Source organism: Phoca vitulina, unplaced genomic scaffold, assembly GCF_004348235.1.
Source record: "Phoca vitulina isolate PV1807 unplaced genomic scaffold, GSC_HSeal_1.0 scaffold51, whole genome shotgun sequence".
Lineage (NCBI taxonomy): Eukaryota > Metazoa > Chordata > Mammalia > Carnivora > Phocidae > Phoca > Phoca vitulina.
In genome coordinates, this window is record NW_022589754.1 from 1,127,609 (window position 1) to 1,151,719 (window position 24,111).

The 24,111-nt window shown below is 34.4% G+C and overlaps 1 protein-coding gene across 1 annotated transcript in view; it reads left to right on the forward strand.

The window, feature by feature from the left end:
- Positions 1 to 24,111, forward strand: part of POF1B (POF1B actin binding protein) — a 98,816-nt gene that overhangs the window by 26,140 nt on the left and 48,565 nt on the right. Inside the window, exons 4-5 of the mRNA XM_032387910.1 lie at positions 1,073 to 1,174; positions 6,246 to 6,428. Of these exons, the coding sequence (XP_032243801.1) occupies positions 1,073 to 1,174; positions 6,246 to 6,428 (285 nt within the window). The remainder of the gene's footprint in view (positions 1 to 1,072; positions 1,175 to 6,245; positions 6,429 to 24,111) is intronic.

The following is a 24,111-nucleotide window of genomic DNA, read 5'->3' on the forward strand; positions in this document are numbered from 1 at the left end:
AGTTAAAGCACCGTTTATTCAATCTTGAATACAAGAAGTATATAGCTTTGGATTTCAGAGTGTTTTGCATTCTCAACAAACAGTGTTTTCATCCAGTTGTTTTTAAGAGTTTTTACAATAGCAGATGACAAAAATGCTAACATATTTTGATTTTGAAATGGTCTTAAACACATTAAATGGTAGCAGGCTTGGTCAATCCCCTTTTATACTGTTCCCCTATATTACAAAAATAAATGAATGCAATTTTTCTTTGTAACAAAACAACCTCAACTCCCTCCATATAAGTAGACTCATATGAAAACAAAAAAAAGAAGGGAAAGAAATATAGTAATATTGCATTTATTTTAAGCTCTTGATCTGATTCTTATTAGTCTTTCCCTGATCTCTTTCAGATCTTGGACATGTCAATAGCCTTTATTTCATTGGCTGATATCTTTTAAGCACTTGGATAATACTACATCAACTTAGTTGATTATATGGGGATACAGTAGTGCTTAAAGACTCTACTCTGTTCTCAGTATTCAAAACATATGTTGTATAGACAGACTTAGCTTTGATTATAATCACAAGTAAGAATTGTACACTTCAAGGACACCAAAGCTAAGTTCCAGGAAAAAAATATCTTTAATATAGTTTTACCTACTTTAGAGCTCAGTGATGAATTGTTTATTTTGCATTTCTCCAATAATACTTTTGCCTAGAAAGAAACCTGCCAGTGAACTCAATTTAAATGAAGTTGACCTCATGCCTGTCTACCTCAGAGGAAACTCCCTGTATCTTGCCTTAAGAACAGGAAAAAAAAATTATCTTTCTCAGCCCCTTCCAATTTCCCCTAAAACACTTTGTTAGGCCTAGTAAAAGGTAGTAGGAGAGATCCAGATTGCTCTGCTTGAGAAAATAGACTATCTTTTTACTATTTCCTTGCATCTCTCAAAACCTTATTGGGATGTCATTCCATTCTCCTAGTATGCTACTAACTCAGAGTTTATTAGAGACTAGATATTTGCTTAAGTTGAAGTTCCTCTGAAACAGTACCTTTCAAAACAAAACACAGTCATTATTGTCTTTATAGGAACCACTTCCTCCATTCCTAAGAGGAGGCCATTTCTTCCCAGGAAACAATGTTATTTATGAAAAAACAATAAGAAAAGTAGAGAAGCTAAATACGGATCAGGTATGTAAAATTTGTTTTAAAGCTTATTAAGTGTATACTTCTGAATTACCAGTATTTTAATAGAGTTAAGATGACACTCAATTGTCAAGTGCCAAGCAAGGCCACTATGAGTCATAATAATACCTTATTATGTCTACAGCCCTTCATATCATCCTTAACACTTTCACATTTATTCTCCCATGTGAAGTATTATTGTCCCTTTTTTACTGAAAGGGAAACTGAAGTAAAAATATGTCAAGTCACCTAGAAAATTAATGGTAGAAACTGAATTTAATACAGATATCCCAGTGCTTCGTACGTTTCTTTTAAACTGGTCTCACACAAATTATAATTTAAAGCATTATAACTTTGCCTTAATTATGGAATTTGAGAAACAAAACAGATGAACGTAGGGAAAGGGGGGAAAAAGAGAGGGAGACAAACCATAAGAGACTCTTAACTATAGAGAACAAACTGAAGATTGATGGAGGGAGGTGGGCAGGGGATGGGCTAAATGGGTGATGGGTATTAAGGAGGCCACTTGTGATGAACTTTGGATGTTATATGTAAGTGATGAATCACTAAATTCTACTCCTGAAGCCAATATTATATTATACGTTAACTAACTAGAATTTAAACAAAAACTTGAAAAAATGTAAAAAAAAAATATATAAAACGAATTTTCAAATGAACGGTGTGTATGAGCAGGTATGTAAAATACTATATACTGTAAAAGTCTAGAAAACTATAGTTCAAGTCACATTTTAAAAATTTCATTAAATTCAGCTGAGAGACCAAGTACAACATTCAAAACTGTAGCAGGGCAATGGTAATTCCATAGCATGTAGAGCTCCAGACCTACAATCAGGGTTGTTACTGTAGCCAGCAGAAGTTTCACATTGATCTCAGTGGATACAAGCATGTCCAGCCCAAACAAAGCCTAGGACTTATCTCTTGAACATTCTTGAAGTAGGATAGTGTATTAGTTTCTTAGGACTACTGTAACAAAGTATCACAATCTTGGTGGCTTAAAAGAACACACTTTTATTGTCTCACAGTTCTGTAGGCCAGAAGTATGAAATCATGATGTTGGCAGGGCCATGCTCCCTTTGAAGCCTTTAGGGAAGGACCTCTTCTATGACTATCTCCTAATTTCTTATGGTCTCAGGTGTTCCTTGGTTTGTAGATGCATAACTTTTATCCTTTATCTTCACATGGCATCCGTCCTGTATGTCTTCATATCATCTTCCTTCTGTGCATGTCTGTCTGTGTCCAAATTTTCCCTTTTTATGAGGACACCAGTCATATTTGATTAGGACCCATCCTAATGACCTCATTTTAACTTCTTACTTCTATAAAGGCCTTGTTTCAAGAAAAAAAAAAAAAAAAAGAAGGAGCAGCCCCTGTTTCTAAACAAGGTCACATTCTGAGGTACTAAGGATTAGGACTCTAACCTACGTTTTTTGTTGGGGGGACACAATTTAACTTATAACAGGCAGTTAAATAATATCAAATGAATTTTTATCACAAAATCATTTTTCTCATATACAAATGAAACATTAAAATATACTAAATTCTTTTTAATTTTCTTGGCATGAGAACACATCTTATTTTTATGAACATTTATGGGCAGTTGTTATCCGATTCATAGGAACTAATACATTATTACTTATTTGATGCCCATTAAAAATAAAATAGTGTAAACTCTCAGAATTATAAAAATCCAAACCTTTAAGACTCTGGTCTGCTTAGAAAGTTGGATATATTAGAGAGTTTGGTATGTATTGAACACATATCTTTCAGAAGAACAATAGAATATTTCTGGATATTATGATACCAAATAGAAAAATTTTATCAAATATGTCAGTTCTTCAAGGGGCATTTTCCTCAAGCTATCAAATTATAACATCTGTCCTTTGTCCGACTGGACTGACCAAACAATAAGTTTGACACATTTTAAAGAAATGTTTGAGACACATCATTTCATGCTCTTCTAATTTCTTGTCTCAAAAAGGATACTTTTCTAAGTCTTCATTCCTAGAGGAAAAGACTGAATATCCTGTACATCATTATTGCTATACATATGGAACAATTAAAGAACTCCTTTAAAAGAACACTACAGTTACTTACTATTAATTTGAATATTTACCTTTTTACATCCACTTTTTTTTATTAGTGACTTAAATGATTTGGGAGTTTGGGGACTGCCATGAAAGATTACCCAAGGTAAAAGGAACCAGGCATATGGAACAAACTACAACTGCCTTGACCTAGTTGAGTTTCCTCAGTGATAGAGATGCAGTAGGACAAGCTCGATAAAGCTAAGTTTGGATGAAATGGTTAATGTTACATGAGACTAGTTCAAATAGGACTAGCTCTTAGGAGATCAGACCTGCCTAAAAAAGAGGTCTTTGTCATGAAAAGGTGGTAAGTTGGTGCCAGTTGCAAGATAATTATGTAGTTCATATGAACTGTACTCTGTATATATTTTTTCTCTATCAAAGAAGACAAAATATATGATAAATCATAAATGTTTAATCTTTTGTACATTAAAAATCCAGCTTGTGGTACACTTCAAAAATATGAGTAATGTATGAATAGCATGATTTAGAACAATAATTTTAGTAGTCAGGTGTGAGAATTGAAGCTGAAAATCTGCTAAGACTTCAGTGATACTAATGAGTGATTCAGAGGCCAGAAAGGCTCAAGGAAACCACAAGACACCCCAGATGGAGAGACTGTCAGCATTCTATTCAAGAGTCAACTGATATATTAATAAAGGAAGATGATTGAGAAATGAGTTTTGTTTATTGTCCTATATCGATATGTCCTCCAAAGTGTTTCCTAACTTGCTTTTTAAAGAACACATTAATTTTTTTTTTTAAGGAGGAATTCTATTTCAGTACTGTACAAGTTCCCTGCTGGGTGAAAGTTTTCTCAGCCTGTCACTCTGACTTTATTCTAATCCAGTGTATGAAGATATTTTGTAACAAAAAAGAACAGAAATACATTCACCCCTACAATTTGTACATAAGTGGCTGATAGTACACAGTCTGACTTCTAAACTGTAGAGATCTTAGTGCTAGCATATAAAGTGAGTCATATTTGAAAAGATCCTGGGGAAAATGATTCTAAGAACAGATTCTATGACCTTTATTATCAATTACTACCAAGGTAGTTTTTATTTGTAAAATATGTTTCTTTATGTATTTTTCTTTCTTTCAAAATAATTTTTTATACTTAAAAAGATAATTTGTATACATATTAAAAATTCCAAAGCATAAAAATTATAAAAGGTACAAAAAGAATATAAAAAGAGAATAAAAATATATACAGTGGTTAAAAAAAAAAAAGCCTCTCTATCCTAACCTTCTTGTCTCTCAGTTCCTTTTCCCAGGGGCAGTCACTCTTAAAAGATTTTTGCTCTATGCATTTAAAAGAAGTTGTGTATATTTGTAAATATACACATATGTATATTTTTTAAAATGTTATACCAAAGGAAGCATAGTATATTCCTTCTTATGCATCTTGCTTTTTTCATTTAATATATATAGTTTGAAAATTGTTCCACATTAAAAAAATATAAAATTTGAAGTGTTTTACTTCATTAATGCAGGCCAACTTTCCACTGTCAAAAGGAAATAGAGCATTGAATTTATACTTCCAAAGCTAAATGTATGTGCATGAATGTAGCATTCTGATTCAAAATAGAGAATGTTTTTTCTTTGAAAACCGGCTTTCAGATGCTTTTTATCAAAGTAGAATAATAACAAAATAATATAGGAAATTGAAGTATATCTGAAATCCTCAAAACTGAAACAACCTGATATCCTTTCTTACTCTGTGCCCTATATTTTATCAGAAAAAAATCCATGACAAATAAATAAGCAGATAGTAAAGATTTAGTTTAAAAATAAGTTCCAGACTATTTTGAGGACAGTAAAAATTCAGCCTTACGTTCTGAAAGAACTCTGAGCTAGAAATCATGAATTCCAATCCCAATTTTTCCAAGAATTAATCATGTCATTATGAGTAAAACATCTTACTTCTCTGGACCTCAGGGTTTTTTTTCCACCTGCAAAATTAGTGGGGTGGGGCGCCTGGGTGGCTCAGTCGTTAAGCGGCTGCCTTCGGCTCAGGTCATGGTCCCAGAGTCCTGGGATCGAGCCCCACATCGGGCTCCCCGCTCGGCGGGAAGCCTGCTTCTCCCTCTCCCACTCCCCCTCCTTGTGTTCCTGCTCTCGCTGTCTCTGTCTCTGTCAAATAAATAAATAAAATCTTTAAAAACAAATTAGTGGGATGTATGATGATTAAGTTTATGATGACAATGATAATGAAATAATATGATAATAATAAATGTTTATTACCCACCTACTTTGTACTAGGCACTTTATAAACATTAGTTTATTTACTCCTCATAACAACCCAATGAGACACATATTATCTCCATTTTTGAAAATGAGTAAACTGAGGCTCATAAAGATTGCATAGTTCCCCAAGATCACAGAGTAAGTGGTAGAATCAGTTAGAATCCCCGTTTTCTGGATCTGAATCTTTAGTTACTGTTTTCCAATCTTTTATTTTAATTTGTGCTTGATTTTCATAAGCATAAGAATTTTGTCTGCCCCCACTGTGATTCTAATATGCTTCCTGATATTGAAAATCACAGCATTATATTATTTTCTATTTTTATATCCATCTACATCTTCAGTATGATAGTATTATTATAAAATTAGATGCTGAAGTGCTCGTTGAATCATCAAAGAGTAATTAATATTAATATTCATTATAGTTTTACTGTTAAGTATAACTGAAATATTAATTTAATCAGAACATGCAATTCTCTGGCCAATTTAGGTAAGTATTTGGATGGTCACAGCCACCTGATCAAACAAAAATAGAATTCAATACAATTTCTCCCGATGAAATAATTTGAAAAAAAATAATATATCATATATTAAAACTACAAATTTTAGGGATTGAATTACCTTATGAAAGAATACATTAAACTTTTAAAAATGCATTCATTGGGCTTTTCTCAATTAGTAATTTTTATTCTCACAGGCTATTTTGACATGTATGTGTGTTTTAGGAATGCTATCCACAGGTCCAATGTCATCATCACATTGTCCAACAGCCCCAGATCATCCACTCTCCACACTGTCAACAATCCCATTCTAGCCAACAAATCCAAACCATCACAGGAAGTGATTCGATTTCTACAAACACTGGAAAAGAACTGTGCCATGGGGGATCAAGCCATATACATGATCAGGTAAGATCAATTGGCTGATTCCTTATAAAACTGAAATAACACTCTTAAACCCTTCTCACACCACTGTATAGGCACCCACATTGAATTTTCAACAAAATATTGAGGTATTTGTGTTTTGTTTGTGGCATTTTTAAAACAAAATTTTTTATTTCCTGTCAGAAGACAAAATAATTCAGGTCCATTAATGCATTAAATCTATGAGGGAAGTTATAAACTGATTAATGAATACCTAATTTCTAGCTGATCCTCAGTTCTAAAAGGGTTCAATGGTTGTGCAACATTAAATATTTTCATGAGGCATGGTATTTAAATGGACAATGAATTGGAAAGGATATTAGCTAAGGATTAAAATGGTCACATTTCACAAACTGGCAATTACTTCCTATATGTATTCTATGAAAATATGCTATATTAATGCAAGTCAGAAAATGCATACATTTTATTGTATAGTACATCAACAAAATAGAAACTAAAACTTGGTTGCTAAGGAGAAATCCCTTGGGATACAATCATCAGTGACTAACTTATATTCTGAAGACTGGAATTTTGGAAACAACTGTTATACAAGTGTTAAAGGAAAAAATATTTTCTTGTATCTTGGTAAAACTAACAACAATAACTGAAACAGTGGGGAATCAATCACCATTTGTATTTTTTCAGGTATTTTTTCCCAGTAAGGAATAACTTGCTCAAATTGACCTGTTTCATAGGCAGCTCTTACTAAAAGATAGAAGGAAAAGAATAAGAAAAAATAAAGAAGGAGCCTGCACACATAAGAATTTTGATTGTTTTATAGTAAATATGCATAAGATTATTTCTAAGGACTGAAACTTTGAAATATGTCCTTTGGCCATATTGGTCAAAAATAACCATAAAAGATTTAAAATCCATATTTTTCCACCCTAAAAAAGCTAAAATTATATTTTCTTTGAATTTCATGTATGGGAATATTGTCATCTGGATTACTCTAAAACATGGTACAGATGGTGTTGAACTTCTTACATTAAATGGATTGGTAATAATGATTAAAAATATTTTATTAAGTTAAATCATTTGAAATTGTCATTTTTGTAGGTCAATGTTGGTCAAATAGCAATGATTTCATACAGTTTAGTCTAATTCTTTGCTCCTGTTTCCTCATCATAAAATAGAGATTTATCACTCATAAGTTACTTGCAAAAGTTTGCACAGCTAGCATGTGGAAAAGCCAAGACAGAGAGATGTAGGGAGTCCTTTATCAATAGTGTAAACATAAATAGAGCACTGGACTAAGAGCCTGCCAGAGGAGGGGTACTGGTGACATAACAGAAAGTGGACCAGCTTCAGAGAAAGAAGAACTGGGTTCCAGTCCCAGGTTCTGTACCTTTCAAGCTGTGTATTTTTAATTAATACTAAATCTCTCAGAAACATCTTCATCCATAAAATTTAGGTAGTAATGTCTACCTCATAGAGTTGATATAAAGTCTAAATAAAAACATATGTTGAAAGTGCTTTATAAACTATAAAGTCTGCAACATAAAAAAAAATCCACAGAGAAGATTTTCAGAGATTCTTAGAAGCTATTTCAAGTGTAAAACTTAAGCTAAAATAATAACAGTAAGAATGGAATGAAGGACATTTATCAGAGATGGAAATAATATCACAGGATTAAGAATCTTGTCCAGTGGCAATGGTGATGCTATGATATTCTTTCACTAGCTTAGTACAACTAATAGTATATTTGACCAGACTAGATATTGTGTATTTTGAAAATGGGAAGAGTTGAATAACTAATATATTATTTTTTATTTTATATTTATGCTTCAGTTTGAGATTCTGATGTAGCTTTGTTAAATATTGGAGGGTTTTTGTATAGATTAAATTTTTCTGGGTTGTCTGCTGAAAACAGGATAGTGCCCTGGGAAGTGTAGAGCTAGTAATTCCACTTATATGGATTACATAGGATTCACTCCTGGTCAGACTGAGGATGGGGTAATCTGGTTGTGCAGATCCCATACATAAAGGAGGGAAGAAAATGAGTTCTCCCAACTAGACTCCTTGATATTTATTTTTTTAAAGATTTTATTTATTTATTTGAGAGAGAGAGAGAGAGATTGAGAGAACAAGTGGGAGGAGTGGCAGAGGGAGAAGCAGACTCCTGTGGGCCAGGGAGCCCGATGAAGGTCTCGATCCCAGGATCCTGGGATCATGACCTGAGCCCAAGTTGATGCTTAACCGACTGAGCATTTAAATACTGAGTATTTAAATACTCCTTGGTATTTAAATATCTCTTCCACATGGGTCGGAAGAGAGTCTCTTTAAAGAGCTATAGAGCAGATATAAGTCAGGTTCTCTTAAAACTAAAGGTTGGCCCATTTTTAGTTTATTTTTAGGGTTAAATTGTAATTTGGAGGGAGCATAATAAGGTTAAAACAAATAAACCTAACCAAAAAGGTAAAAGATCTGTACTCTGAAAAATTTAGAACAGTTATGAAGTAAATTGAAGATGACACAAAGAAAAGGAAAAACATTCCATGCTCATGGGTTGGAAGAACAAATATTGTTAAAATGTCTATACTTTGCCCAAAGCAATCTACACATTTAATGCATTCCCTATTAAAATACCAACAGCATTTTTCACACAGCTAGAGCAACCAATCCTAAACTTTTTATGGAACAACAAAAGACTCTGAATAGGCAAAGCAATGAAAAAGAAAAGCAATGCAGGAAGCATCACAATTTCGGACTTCAAGCTCTATTACAAACTGTAATCATCAAGACAGTATGGTACTAGCACAAAAACACATAAATCAATGGAACAGAATAGAAAACCCAGAAATTAACCCACAACTATATGGTCAACTAATCTTTGACAAAGCAGGGAAGAATATTCAATGGAAGAAAGACAGTATGTTCAACAAATGGTGTTGGGAAACCTGGACAGCAACATGCAGAAGAATGAAACTGGACCACTTTCTTACACCATACACAACAATAAATTCAAAATGGATGAAAGGCTTAAATGTGAGACAGGAAACCATCAAAACCCTAGAGGAGAACATAGGCAGCAACCTCTCTGACATCGGGCAAAGCAACTTCTTAGTAGACACATCTCCTGAGGTAAGGGAAACAAAAACAAAAATTAACTATTGGGATTTCATCAAGATGAAAAACTTCTGCACAGTGAAGGAAACAATCAACAAACTAAAAGGCAACCTACAGAATAGGATAAAATATTTGCAAGTGACATTTCTGATAAAGGGTTAGTATCCAAAATCTATAAAGAACTGATATAATGCAACACCCAAAAAACAAATAATCCAATTTAAAAAATGGGCATAAGACATGAACAGACATTTTTCTAAAGACATCCAGTTGATTAAGAGACATAAAAAGATGCTCAACATCATTCATCATCAGGGAAATATAAATCAAAACCACAATGAGATACCACTTCACACCCATCAGAGCAGCTAAAATTAACAACACAGGAAACAACAGATGTTGGTGAGGATCTGGAGAAAGGGGAACCCTCTTACACTGTTGATGGGAATGCAAACTGGTGCAGCCACTCTAGAAAACAGTATGGAGATTCCTCTAAAGGTGAAAAATAGTGCTACCCTATGACCCAGCAACTGCACTGCTAGATATTTACCCAAAGGATACCAAAATACTGATTTGAAGGGGCACATGCCCCCTGATGTTTATGGCAGCATTATCAACAATAGCCAAATTATGGAAAGAACTCAAACATCTATTGACTGATGGGTGGATAGGGGGGATGTGGTTTATATATACATACATATATATATATATATATATATTATATATATGTTATACATATAATATATATAAAGAATGAGATCTTGCCATTTGTGGTGACATGGATAGAACTAGAGTTTATTATGCTAGGCAAGATAAGTCAGTCAGAGAAAGACAAATGTGATATGATTTCACTCATATGTGGAATTTAAGAAACAAAACAGATGAACATTGGGGAAAGAGTAAAAAGAGAGAGGGAGGCAAACCATAAAAGACTCTTAACTATAGAGAACAAACTGAGGGTTGCTGGAGGGGAGGTGGGTGGGGGATGGGCTAAGTGGGTGATGGGTATTTAGAAGAGCACATGTTTTAATGAGCACTGGGTGTTATATGTAAGCTCTATATATACTAAGTTATATACTACGTTCTACTCCTGAAACCAATATGCTATATGTACGTTATATGTTAACTAACTAGAATTTAAATAAAAACTTAAAGTTAATTAATTAATTAAAATAAATTGAAGGGAAAAAAGCACAGTGCCCATTGTAGTTTTTTAAATTGGGGTATAATTGACATATAACATTATATTTCAGGTGTGAAACATAACAATTTGATAGTTATATATATTGTGAAATAATCACTACAGTAAGTCTCATTAACATGTCACTTTCCATAGTTTGCTTAACTTCTTTCTAGTGATGAGAATTTTTAAGATCTATTCTCTTAGCAACTTGCACATATGTAATATAGTATTATTAACTGTAGTCACCATGCTGTATATTACATCCCTATGACTCATTTATTTTATGATTGAAAGTCTGTACTTTTTGACCCTTTCACCTATTTCACTCACCTTCACCCCTACATCTCCACCAATCTCTTCACTCTATTTATGAACTTGGCTTTTTGGGTTTTGTTATTTTAGATTCCATATATGAATGTGATCATATGGTATTTGCCTTTCTCTGACTTACTTCAACTAGCATTTTGCCCTCAAGGTCCATCTGTGTTGTCGCAAATGCCAAGATGTTGTTCTCTTTTTATGGCTGAATAATGTGTCATTGTGTGTATGTACCACATCTTCCTTGTCCATTCATCCATCAGTGGACACTTAGCTTATTTCTGTATCTTTGTTATTGTAAGTAATGCTGCAATAAACATGGAGGTGAATATGTAGAAAAAACAAAAACAAAACATAAGGTGAGGGGCGCCTGGGTGGCGCAGTCAGTTAAGCACCCGACTCTTGGATTCGGCTCAGGTCATAATCTCAAGGTTGTGGGATCAACCCTGTGTTGGGCTCTGTGCTAAGCGTGGAGTCTGCTTGAGTTTCTCTCTCCCTCTCCCTCTGCCCCTCCCCACTGTGCTCTCTCTCTCTCTTTCTAAAATAAATAAATAAATCTTAAAAAAAATAAGGTGAAAAGAGCATAGACTTTCAATTCAATTATTTCGGTTTATAAAAGCTGATTCTGCTCAGTTGCATGATCTTAGGTAACTGACCTAACTAGACTGAAGTAATTGACTTAACTGAACCTCAGTTTCCCCATCTATTGTGTTAAATAAATAAAATATGTAAAGTACTCAGCTTAGAGCCAAGTACATAGTAGATGCTCAAATAAATGTTCGATTCTGTGCCTTCTTTGTTTTCCAACCCCAGGCTCCAAATCCTTCAAAACATCAATAGAAGAAATTTGTTCCCATTGTAATGATATTTTTGTTTTTTAATTTTTTTACATTTTTAAGATGATTTTTGTTTGTTTCAAGTTTTTATTTAAATTCAGATAGTTAACATATAGTGTAATATTAGTTTCAGGAGTAGAATTTAGTGATTCATCACTTACATATAACACCTAGTGCCCATGTAATGGTATTTTTAAATGAAACTAAATCATCTTTAAAATTCTTTCCACCAAGCAAAAGTCATTAAAATATTTTTAAAAATCAAGTATCCAAAATCCTGGCTTCAAAATATTTTTATAAAACTAATTTATGTATGTTTTCCATGAAACATCATCATGTTGGCTTCAAATTCAAAACATCAGCAATTACTTTTTTTTTTTTTTTGCAATCACATTTCCTTCCCTGGGGACATTAAAAATAATGCATTGTGGTCATTTCCCTGACATTAGCAAGAAACAGATAATTTTACATATGCTAATGACAAGGAAAAGCTCAGCTGAACTCATTTTACCAGTTGTAATACAGGTGGTGTTTATAAGAAAAACTAAACTAACTACGTATATTATATGTGCAACTCTTTTCCACTTGGCTTGAAGCTGCCAAGAAATCTTTTTGAGTCATGGGAAGTTGTAAAAGCAATAGTCCTGTTCACTTGGATAATGCTATTGCAAATGAAAATAGTCCAACTTGTGATGCTTTTCTCTCATCATTTGAAAATTAAATATTTGTCAACATCAAGACAGCACAGATCTTAGTGTCAGGTGCTTTTTCTGGCAAGTACACAGGAAACTTACTACAAAGTTTATTTAACATAAGTCATTCACTAATGATGGAATTTCTGGTCTGGTTCGCTTAATAAACTCAGCAGTTCTGTCTGCTTCCTCTCTCATTAAAATGTGGTTAAAGTCCCTCTTCATATTTCTTGCCTTCTTCATCCCCATTGTTGAAAATGAGGAATTATTTTGTGCAAACCTCTATCCCATGCTTATCCCTTCCAAAAATTTGATCCATATCTGTTCTGGGTCCATCTTTTCCAAACTCCACCCTTATCTGTCTCCTGCTACTTCCTGCACTGGTGTCTTTTTAAACTCTGTTTTGTGGCAAACAAGAATTGTTACTTTCAAAAAACAGTTTTTATTCTTTTAAATCAAAGTAATGCATGTATATAGCTTAAAAATTCAAATAGTACTAAAAGGCATATTTTAGTAATTCATTATCCCAACTCTTTTCATGCACACCCATTCCCCAGAGGCAACTATTTTCAACTCAGCTTTTTCTTCTGGGATTTACCTCCATACAGCTAAATAGTATGCAAATTCTTATGCTATTTCTTGATGTATCAATGTTGAATATTATCTGTTGATAATTCCAAGTACATAAGGTTTTAGTTCTATTAATCCCCCATCCATCTGTTTCCATCCCTTCCATCATCCCAATATAGTTAAATCTCCATTTTTTGGCTAAACCAGTATTCAGTGTTTATATTATTAATGCTATGAAAATATTATTTACTGCTGAAGCAATTTGTGTACTATTTTGTTTCTTTTATTAATACAACTATTTTTTTGCTGGTGTTAATAATTCCCTAATTTTTTCATTTGTTTTGTTTTTTATATATCTATTGCTAATTCTTTTCTCAACACAATTTTATACACTCAGATGGTTTGGTTTGTTGTTGTTGTTGTTGTTGTTGTTGTTGTTTTGATCAACCATCTCCTCTCTCTAAAACCCTGCAAACCACATACAGCATGTTTTGGCTTCAATTGTCACTATCTATTGACCTAGTTACTCTCCCCGTATTTTGACTGTTTCATTGGTAGGTTTACAATCTTCTCTCCACTTCCCGCTGACTCCTGCCCTGGAATCATCTAAGAGAACGTCATCACTCGTATCAGTGATATTCCCCACACTCTGTCCTCATGGTTCTTTATCACCCTCAATTCCTTCATTTCCACTACATCTTCAGCCCTCACAGACTTTGGCTACTCCTTGAACCTCATCACTTGAAACTGTTTAATGTCTGTTTTTCTTATCATGACTTTCTTACTTTATCTCCTACTCCCTCATTCCTACTGAACTTCACCCTCATCAAGCTCTCCAGCCTTCAGTTCCAAGCCAGGCTGGACTCCACTGTTATCCAATTTAACAATGCTTTTGCTAGAAACCCTTAAAATTTGTGTTGTCCTCTCTGATTACTGTCGTCATTTTGCTGATCCCTTACTTTGGGTAGGCTACCATTCACTTTCTCTGCCCCTAGATTTTGACTTGTTTGTGAGCTAGAGAAAGTCCCACAAGCTAGGCCAATTTAGTAAGTCCCACAAGCTAGGCCAATTTAGTCTAGAACAGATTGTCTCTATCTTGCTGGACCCCCTCTGTTGCTAGACATTCCTTTTAATTCATTCTAATTGACTTACTACCACAGTCATCAATATCTAATCCTTATCTTTCCTTCCCTCCTCATATTCTGGGTTCCACTGATGTTTTCTCCCTCTCTGCGGGTGGTTTTACCTTCTACTGAGAATGGCCAGTGGAACTCAAATTTTATTGTGCACCAGAATCAGTTAGAGGGCTTGTTTAAATAGCGATTGCTGGGTCTGGATTATTTGCATTTCCAAGTTCCCTGATTATCCTAATAGTATTGGTCCAGGGACCACAATTTGAGTTCACTATGAAAACTCCTTCAATGCCCCACTTCACTGAAAATTTTCTCTGCATTTTCAGCAAACTTCTGATTCTTTCGATTTTCAAGAATTAAGAATTTAACCTTGTTTTTAAAGTGACTCCCTTAGTAACCCTACTATTCTGCTGACTTATGTTTTCATTCCCTTCAACCTGCAAAATTCCTGAAGGAGGAAAGCATGCTCACTATGGCCATTTTCTCAGTACCCACACATTCCTTAACACTTTGAAAAGCAGATTCTAGTTTCAACATGCTCCTAAAATTGCTTTTATTGACCTCCACGTTGCAAATTCCGTTTCCTTTTTTTGTTCTTATCTTATTCCAGTTATACAACATGTGACATTGTTGATCTGTTCTATTCTTAATATTTTTTCCTCCCATTATACTGTATTGCTGCTTCTAATCCTTGTTCTTAGGCTCCTCTTCATTCTTTCATCAGGTGATCTTCCCCAAGGACCCTTCCATGGTTTCCTTCTCCTTTCTCTACCCCCTCTCCCTTGACTATATGATATAAAATCTTGACTTCTGCAACATTTATATGGACACCTGCACATGATTATCTTTACATGGACAATTCCCAAAACTTTCTTCCTGAGCTCTAATTCATCATTTTAATGGACTAGTTGACATTTCTACTTGGCTGTTCCACAGTCACCTCCAACTGACTCCATAAGAGTTTTTCATTCTATGTCCCCTATTCATATTAATATTTCCACTACCCTAATCACAAGGGTTAGAATTTACCGTTATTTTTACTTTCCCTCTCCTTTGCCACTCCAAACCTAATCAGTTGTCATAGTCTGAAGATTCTTCCTATGTATAACCTCCATCATATAGCTGAAAGTTAGGTTTCCTTCTTATATCTCCCTTAGTATTTGATCTGTGACTCTCTTTATAGCCCTTACTAATTGGTCAATCTATTCCCTACATTAAAGTTGTTTAGGTACATATCTTAGCTCTTCTAAAAGACCATAAAGCCCTTGAAAGAGAAGATAGTATCTTATGTATATTTTCCAGTAGCACTTGGAAGTGTAACTTAGGACAGTGCTTAGTAAATTTTCAATAAATGTGTGCTGAATGAATGAAAAGAATAATGCCACTGAGATCTTTTAAGTCCTGCATGTGGCTTGGGGGTATAGATTTTAGCCTTTGGTTTAAGAAAGAAAAGTTAGAATATAAGATAAATTAATTAAAAGAGTTACTGCATATGTGTAGTAAGTTCCTCCAATGGCTTACCTTACATAAAGATGTGGTTCCATTTCTTGAATAAATTATATACTAAAGAATGTCAGGATATAGAAATGACAGAGAAATGGAAAGGAGTAAAAGACAGCAACAAAGATGTTACTGAGAAGTTATGTATTAAAAAATACACATTCATTTAAAATTAATTTCTTTGGTATATATCCTACTTCATTACAAAAAGGGAAAAAAAGAACTTCAAGTAGCTTAAGAGAACAAATAAGAGGTAATATAATAGAAAAAGATGTCAGGGACAGTGTAAATATAATGGAGCAATACAACCAGAAGGAAAAGAGAGTACAGAGACATGCAGGCTGCAGAGTTCCATGTTATTAGTAAAGCTGGGCTAAAAACATCACTCTGAGCTTCCTTGAAACAATAGGGAAGAAAAGAGGGGCATGGAAACCTGATTAGTGACAAAGTTTCCATTGTCTGTGAGAAAAAGCTTCATGAATTCTTGATAGTCACTTGTATTATAGGAAAATATTAAACATTTTATTTTCTAGTCAGAAAGAATAATGTAAGCTTTCACAAAATGTTATAAATTCAATCACCTGTGTTCATTATAAAATGATAATCCAAACCACCTACTTTTTTTTCACTTGGTTAGGAGTGAAAAAATCATCTTATTTTATAACATAATGTCAAAATGTACACACACACACCAAAAAGGAGCAAGGACAACCTTGATTAGGTTTCACTAAAGTCCATGTTCAGTGTGCTTTATTAAAGCACCTCTTCCAGCTACTGCTTTTCCATCTATCATCCTTAATATTTAGCCCCAATTTCATCCTTTATTACAAACAACTTTCTTACTATTTACTTGCAACAAAGGTTTACGTAGCATCTACTATATTCAGGTACTATGCTAGATGGTGGAATTAAAGAAAGATATAAAGACAGTGTCTCTACTCTCAGGCAGCTGAGAGTTTTGTAGAAAATTTACAAGTGTCTTCTACTTCTATCACTATTCCAATAGCCAATTGTCCATTTGCCTTAAGTTAAATAAAACCATTAATTTGTATGATGGTTTGACAATTTGCCAAAAAAATGTGATATCTCCAGTAATTTTATAAAGTAGGTACTAAATTAACTATATTTTACAGTTGAAGTTGAGGTAAGCAATATACTTAACCTCCAACTTTGAAGTGGGAGCTCTACTTTTGGCTTCAATTTCCATTCTTTCTCATTGCAACATTTTGCTGCCTAGGTTTACTCACACAGAAAATTATATTAGGCTTTTATTTCAAGTACAGAACTGTTGTTATGAGTAAAGTCTTCATTTAGAATTGTGATTGTTGTATAATACATTCAATTCAGTGTTAACATTTATTGAAAACTCTACATATCAGGTACTGTATAATGCAAATTTCCTTATTAAAATATCTGTGGAGATTAAAATAGGAGTATTTTCAGAACCTAAAATTCTGACACTTTTTATCCTTCTAGGATTTCTTCTTGTGGTCCAACATAGGAAGAGACCAATTATGTTTTTTACCTTATTAGCCAAATGATGTACCTAAAATACATTTAATTTCACCAGGATTAACTATGGCTTCAATTAGTCTGACAGCTATTAAATGTCCCAAGTCAAAGCAAAATTAATGAAGCAGTAACATTATTTATCTATAAATGTCACTATATCTTTATGAGCTTTGCAGGATAATAATCTATACATTGCAACCTTTTATTCATATTGATGTTTTCCATTATCATGTAGCAAAAAGTTACTACTCAGTAAGGTCTAAACACAGCAGACCTTGTTACTTAAGGTGTTCATGACCTTTTGGAGGGTTAGACATTTATGTATAACCACTTTTATATAACATGACATTTAAAGCACTTTATAATCTGCTAAGCAACCCTTCTAAATAAGTGAAAAATATACACACTTAAGCCAGTTACCCATTGGAAATAAATTTAATTAAGCCAATACCCTGTACTACTGCATTGTGATTTATGCCTTGATCACAAACTATCCCTACTTCTGAGCAGCATTCTCACAAATGTGTGTCATTAAGCTTGAGAGGCACCAGGCAAGAAAATATAGATGGCTCAGCTGAAATCCATTATATGTCTACTACCTGCAGGGGCTCTATAATCACTACCACTGAACTTTGTAAATATGGTCAAAAGTATCATTTTTGAATTATCAAAATTTATATAATGTAGATGCTAGCAAGAAAATTCCACTCCTGGAATATCATAGACTACAAATAATAAACAAAACCCCAAACTGGAACCGGGACAAAAACTTCCAAGGTAGGAGTAAGGTGAGGCCCATTGTTTCCCTTTATAAAGTACTTTCTTTCTACAGATTTTCTGAAAAATGAACACTAATTTGCCTCTGGTTTCACTCCTAACTATTGTTGCCTTGCCTTGGGTTTGTGCAGAAATTCTAATCAAAGGGATTTTTTTGTTTGTTTTTTTTACCTGAAATCAGAAACAAGAAGTTGGACTGTCCGCCATTATTATAGTCAAATAATGATCTGATTGAAGGTACTTGATTGATGCATGCTAAAGAATCTTTAATGATTTTTGCAATTTGGGGGGGGAAATATCACATGTTGTGTACCTGGGAACAACTATTCTTCAGCATAGCTTGTATTCCTGCCCTGTTTATATGTGAAAAACTAAAGCTATTATCTAAGATTGACATTTAAGACAGCTCTCATTCATCAGGCAGATGAGTAGTTATGGGTATACTTATATCTCAAGTATCCTATCAATTCAATATTTGTCACTAGAACTACCATTATTCTGACCCAAAATATTCATGTTTTCTTGGGAGGCCCCTTATCTTGGCCTTTTCAAAGCAATGAGAACATAGATTTGAGCCAACTCTAAAAGATATGTCACAACATACATTAAAACAGTTCCAATAACGCTAAGGAGCTCCAAGGACCTGTGATTTAGTAATAGAAAATATTTTTAACTAGCACATCACAGTTTATGGTTAGGAAATTTCAACTTATTGTTAAGCATAGTCCTGTAAAAGACTTAACAGTATATGAGAATCTGACTTCTGTCGGTCCTCTCCCTCCAAATTTTGAACCCAACTGGGGTTTTGGTTTTTACTGAGTATTACTCAAATATTAATGTAAACTGTAGACTGTACAAAACTGAGAAGAAATATACACACAAAGGAGTGATATTTTGCTTCCTGCGTTTCCATCTTGACATCTCTTTTGCCAAAAAACCCCTTCTTCAAGTCTAATACTCTTACCTTTTCTCTAGCTGATTAAAATTTATTACCAAAGTTCAGACATATTTTGCATAGTTTCACACTAATAAAATCAAATTCTTACTGTTTCAAGTCCTAGCCTAACTAAACTCCAAAATAATGCGGTTAGGGAGAGTATAATTCCAAAGTAGCTGCAAAGACAAATATAAAGGTCATCTGGGGAGGCAATATTATGTAGTGGTTTTAAGAAAGCATTACCTCATTTAATATTTATGTAGAGTTCATAGCACAATGTCTGGCACATAGTAAAGAATAAATATTAGTTATTATTATTTCTCAAAATAAAATCACTTTCCTTTGGTAACTTTTAGCACCTCTTTATAGCTATAAACACAGATACAATGTTGATATAAATCATTACTTACCCTGGACTCTGTGATTCTTTATTTGGGTGCCTAAATCCACCACATAGAAATCACATGATCAGAAGTTTTACTAATGGCACTCAAGATTCATGTAGGCAAAGAATTATGTACCTAAGAGGTCTACTAGTGTGCGGTGCAATGACAGAATATTTGTGCAAAAATAAGAAAGATATATTTTAAGACAGTTTGAAATCATGAAATTACTCTCTCAATTGAATCACATTGGAAGGAAAAAATGATTTTCACAACATTATATTTCACAGGGGATTATAAGAAGCTAAGAGAAAAATATGCAAAATACTAAACATATCAAATTAGTTGTTTGAAGATTCTAATGGGAGCTCAGCACTTGAATTTATTGGCTAACAAAATACCCTCTTCTACTTGGGAAAGTTACAGTTTTGGAAGGGACACACATAGAGAGGTAAGGCAGGGAGGGGTTATCTATCTGGTCAGCTACAGCAATGAAATAACCTTAAGATCATAGAATGACACTGACATGACAGCTAGATTTTCCCCATATCCAGTTAACTTTGAGTTTTAAAATCATATCGGAAACCATGTTTTTAAGCCACTCCCAGTTTGGTAAATATATAGATGCTTCATACAGGAGAAATGCATGTGTAAAACTTGAAATCAAAAGTATTCTTTTGATTATTTTGAATAAAGAGTTGCTTAATTTTGATCTTCATTTCCTGAGAGGGGTCTACCACTAAGGAGCTGACTGCCAAGATCTAGAAATCTAGGTAAAACTCAAATGTCAGTCTCTAACTCTGCAAGGAATTCAGTTTAGTTGCTGCAATAAGACTTAACCTACATTTAGGAAGAGAATGTAAGGGATCACCATGGCATTCTTGAGGAAGTGCTATCTATGCTCTTTTTGGCTTTAACCATTCTTGGTCAGCTTGTTTGAGAAACCTGTAAAAAAAAATCTTTCCAGAATCAGCTAGCATTTAGGATCACCTCTAACCAGGTAGGTAGATGACTTCTTTCAATCAACAAGTATTTACTGAGCAACTAACTAATAGGGTGTTCAACCAGTATTGTGCTAAATACTATGGGATATATCAAAAAGTATGAGTCAGAGTGACAGGAGCTCAGCGACGGTTGCCCCTCAGGCGCATAAAAGGCTGTTGGAAAGCTGGTGGGCCACGGGCTCAGGGGCCTTCACTGTCTGAGCTGCAGTTTCTGACTCCGGGCTCCTGGTTCTCAGAACTTTTATATTTAAAGTATCCCGAAATGAAAAGAAAGGTAGTGAATGCTGGCAAGCTGAGATTGAGTCTTAATGAGGAAGCTTACATTTTATTTTATTTTATTTTATTTTTTAATTATGTTATGTTAATCACCATACATTCCATCATTAGTTTTTGATGTAGTGTTCCATGATTCATTGTTTGTGTATAACACCCAGTGCTCCATGCAGAACGTGCCCTCCTCAATACCCATCACCAGGCTAACCCATCCTCCCACCCCCCTCCCCTCTAGAACCCTCAGTTTGTTTTTCAGAGTCCATCGTCTTTCATGGTTCATCTCCCCCTCCGATTTCCCCCCCTTCATTCTTCCCCTCCTGCTATCTTCTTTTTTTTTTTTAACATATAATGTATTATTTGTTTCAGAGGTACAGATCTGTGATTCAGCCGTCTTGCACAATTCACAGCACTCCCCATAGCACATACACTCCCCAGTGTCTATCACCCAGTCACCCCATCCCTCCCACCCCACCCCCCACTCCAGCAACCCTCAGTTTATTTCCTGAGATTAAGAATTCCTCATATCAGTGAGGTCAAATGATACATGTCTTTCTCTGATTGACTTATTTTGCTCAGCATAACACCTCCAGTTCCATCCACGTTGTTGCAAATGGCAAGATTTCGTTCCTTTTGATGGCTGCATAATATTCCATTGTGTATATATACCACATCTTCTTTATCCATTCGTCTGTCGTTGGACATCTTGGCTCTTTCCAGAGTTTGGCTATTGTGGACGTTGCTGCTATAAACATCAGGGTGCACGTACCCCTTCGGATCCCTACATTTGTATCTTTGGGGTAAATAACTTCTAATGTGAAAATCAGTAGTTCCACCTATCATCATCTTTACACTTTTGTGAGTAGAAGTGGACACAAAGCAGGAGATAGACTTACTGTCGTTCACAATCCTCATTTTATTTCTCTGTTCATTGAAGTGAGTTATATCTATACATGTTCTTTGTGAAAAATTTGGAACTATACACATAAGCATAAACTATAGACCAGTGGAACAGAATAGAGGGCCCAGATATGGACCCTCAACACTATGGTCAAATAATCTTCGACAAATCAGAAAAAATATGCAATGAAAAAAAGACGGTCCCTTCAATAAATGGTGCTGGGAAAATTGGACAGCTATATACAGAAGAATGAAACTTGACCATTTAACACCATACACAAAGATAAACTCAAAATGGATGAAAGACCTCCATGTGAGACAGGAATCCATTAAAATCCTAGAGGAGAACATAGGCAGTAACCTCTTTGACATTGGCCACTTCTTTCAAGATACGTCACCAAAGGCTAGTGAAACAAAAGCAAAAATGAACTTTTGGGACTTCAGCAAGATAAAAAGCTTCTGCACAGCAAAGGAAACAGTCAACAAAACAAAGAGGCAACCCACAGAATGGGAGAAGATATTTGCAAATGACACTACAGACAAAGCGCTGATTTCCAAAATCAATAAAGAACTTCTCAAACTCAACATCCAAAAAGCAAATAATCAAGTCAAAGAATGGGCATAAGACATGAACAGACACTTCTCCAAAGAAGACATACAAATGGCTAACAGACACATGAAAAAATGTTCATCATCATTAGCTATCAGGGAAATTCAAATCAAAACCACATTGAGATACCACCTTACACCAGTTAGAATGGCAAAAGTGGACAGGGAAAGAAACAACAAATGTTGGAGAGGTTGTGGAGAAAGGGGAACCCTCTCACACTGTTGGTAGGAATGCAAGTTGGTACAGCCACTTTGGAAAACAGTGTGGAGGTGCCTCAAAAAATTAAAAATAGAGCTACCTTATGACCCAGCAATTGCACTCCTGGGTATCTACCCCAAAGACACAGATGTAGTGAAAAGAAGGGCCATATGCACCCCAATGTTCCTTGCAGCAATGTCCGCAATAGCCAAACTGTGGAAAGAACCGAGATGCCCTTCAACAGATGAATGGATAAAGAAGATGTGGTCCATATATACAATGGAATATTACTCAGCCATCAGAAAGGGTGAATACCCAACTTCTCCATCAACACGGATGGGACTGGAGGAGATTATGCTAAGTGAAATAAGTCAAGCAGAGAAACTCAATTGTCATATGGTTTCACTTATTTGTAGAACATAAGGAACAGCATGGAGGACATTAGGAGAAGGAAGGGAAAAATGAAGGGGGGAGAATCAGAGGGGGAGGTGAATCATGAGAGACTATAGACTCCGAGAAACAAACTGAGGGTTTTAGAGGGGAGGGGGGAGGGGGACGGGTTAGCCCGGTGATGGGTATTAAGGAGGACACGTACTGCATGGAGCACTGGGAGTTATATTAAAACAATGAATCATGGATCACTACATCAAAAACTAATGAAAACTGAGGGTTCTAGAGGGGAGGGGGGTGGGGGATGGGTTAGCCTGGTGATGGGTATTAAAGAGGGCACGTACTGAATGGAGCACTGGGTGTTATACGCAAATAGTGAATCATGGAACACTACATCAAAAACTAATGATGTAATGTATGGTGATTAACATAACATAATAAAAAAAACTAATGATGTATGGTGACTAACATAATATAAGATAAAATTAAATTAAAAAAAATAAACTATAGGAAAAACAACACAATTCCATCACCAAAAAGTAATGTGATTATTTTATTAATGAGGTCATTCTAACCTTTATATATAAACATATGCACACACTTTTCAAAACATAATTTTTAATAGCACTTAATATTTCATCATAGATTTAACCATTGTTCTTTTGTTCATTTATTTTTGCTTCTGTAAATAATGCAAACATAATAATCTTGTACATTTTTGTCTATAACTCTGAGGTATGTGTAGAGTAGACTCCTAGAAATTACTGGTTCCAAACTCTATAACATTTGATACAGATACTCAGTATGGACCATTAAGTTGCCTTTTAAAAAGTATCGGCATCATATGAGAATGGCCATCTTATCGTAACCTTATCCATTTCCTTGTATGGATTATTATGATTTAGAGATTATTACCAGTCTCAAAAGTGATAAATGTTAATCTTTGTTATTAAAATTGCTATTTATTTGTAACTTGATTTTAATTTCTTTTCATATTGGAAATATTTGGCTACTAGGAAAACAAACTTTCTCAATACAGCTTTCCTGTGGAGTTTAGAATGCAGCAAATACACATTTTGGTTAACTGCTTAATGGCAGTTGTTAAAATCACTATTCAGTCAAGATCTAAGATAAGTATTCCCATCATAGAATTAACTTCTAAGAAATAAGAATAAATCTTGATTTGTTTAAAATCATAAATTATTATTACACCTTCAATATTATTATAACATAGAAACAATAACTTCAGTCTGTGCCTAACTTGCTTTTGTGGTTACTATACTACATTTTGCAGTACTAAATAGATGTTCTCTCTCAAGTAAGACTGATGAAGAAAAACATGTTTTTACCTAGCTGTAGGATAGGGTACCACTGATGGTCTTACAG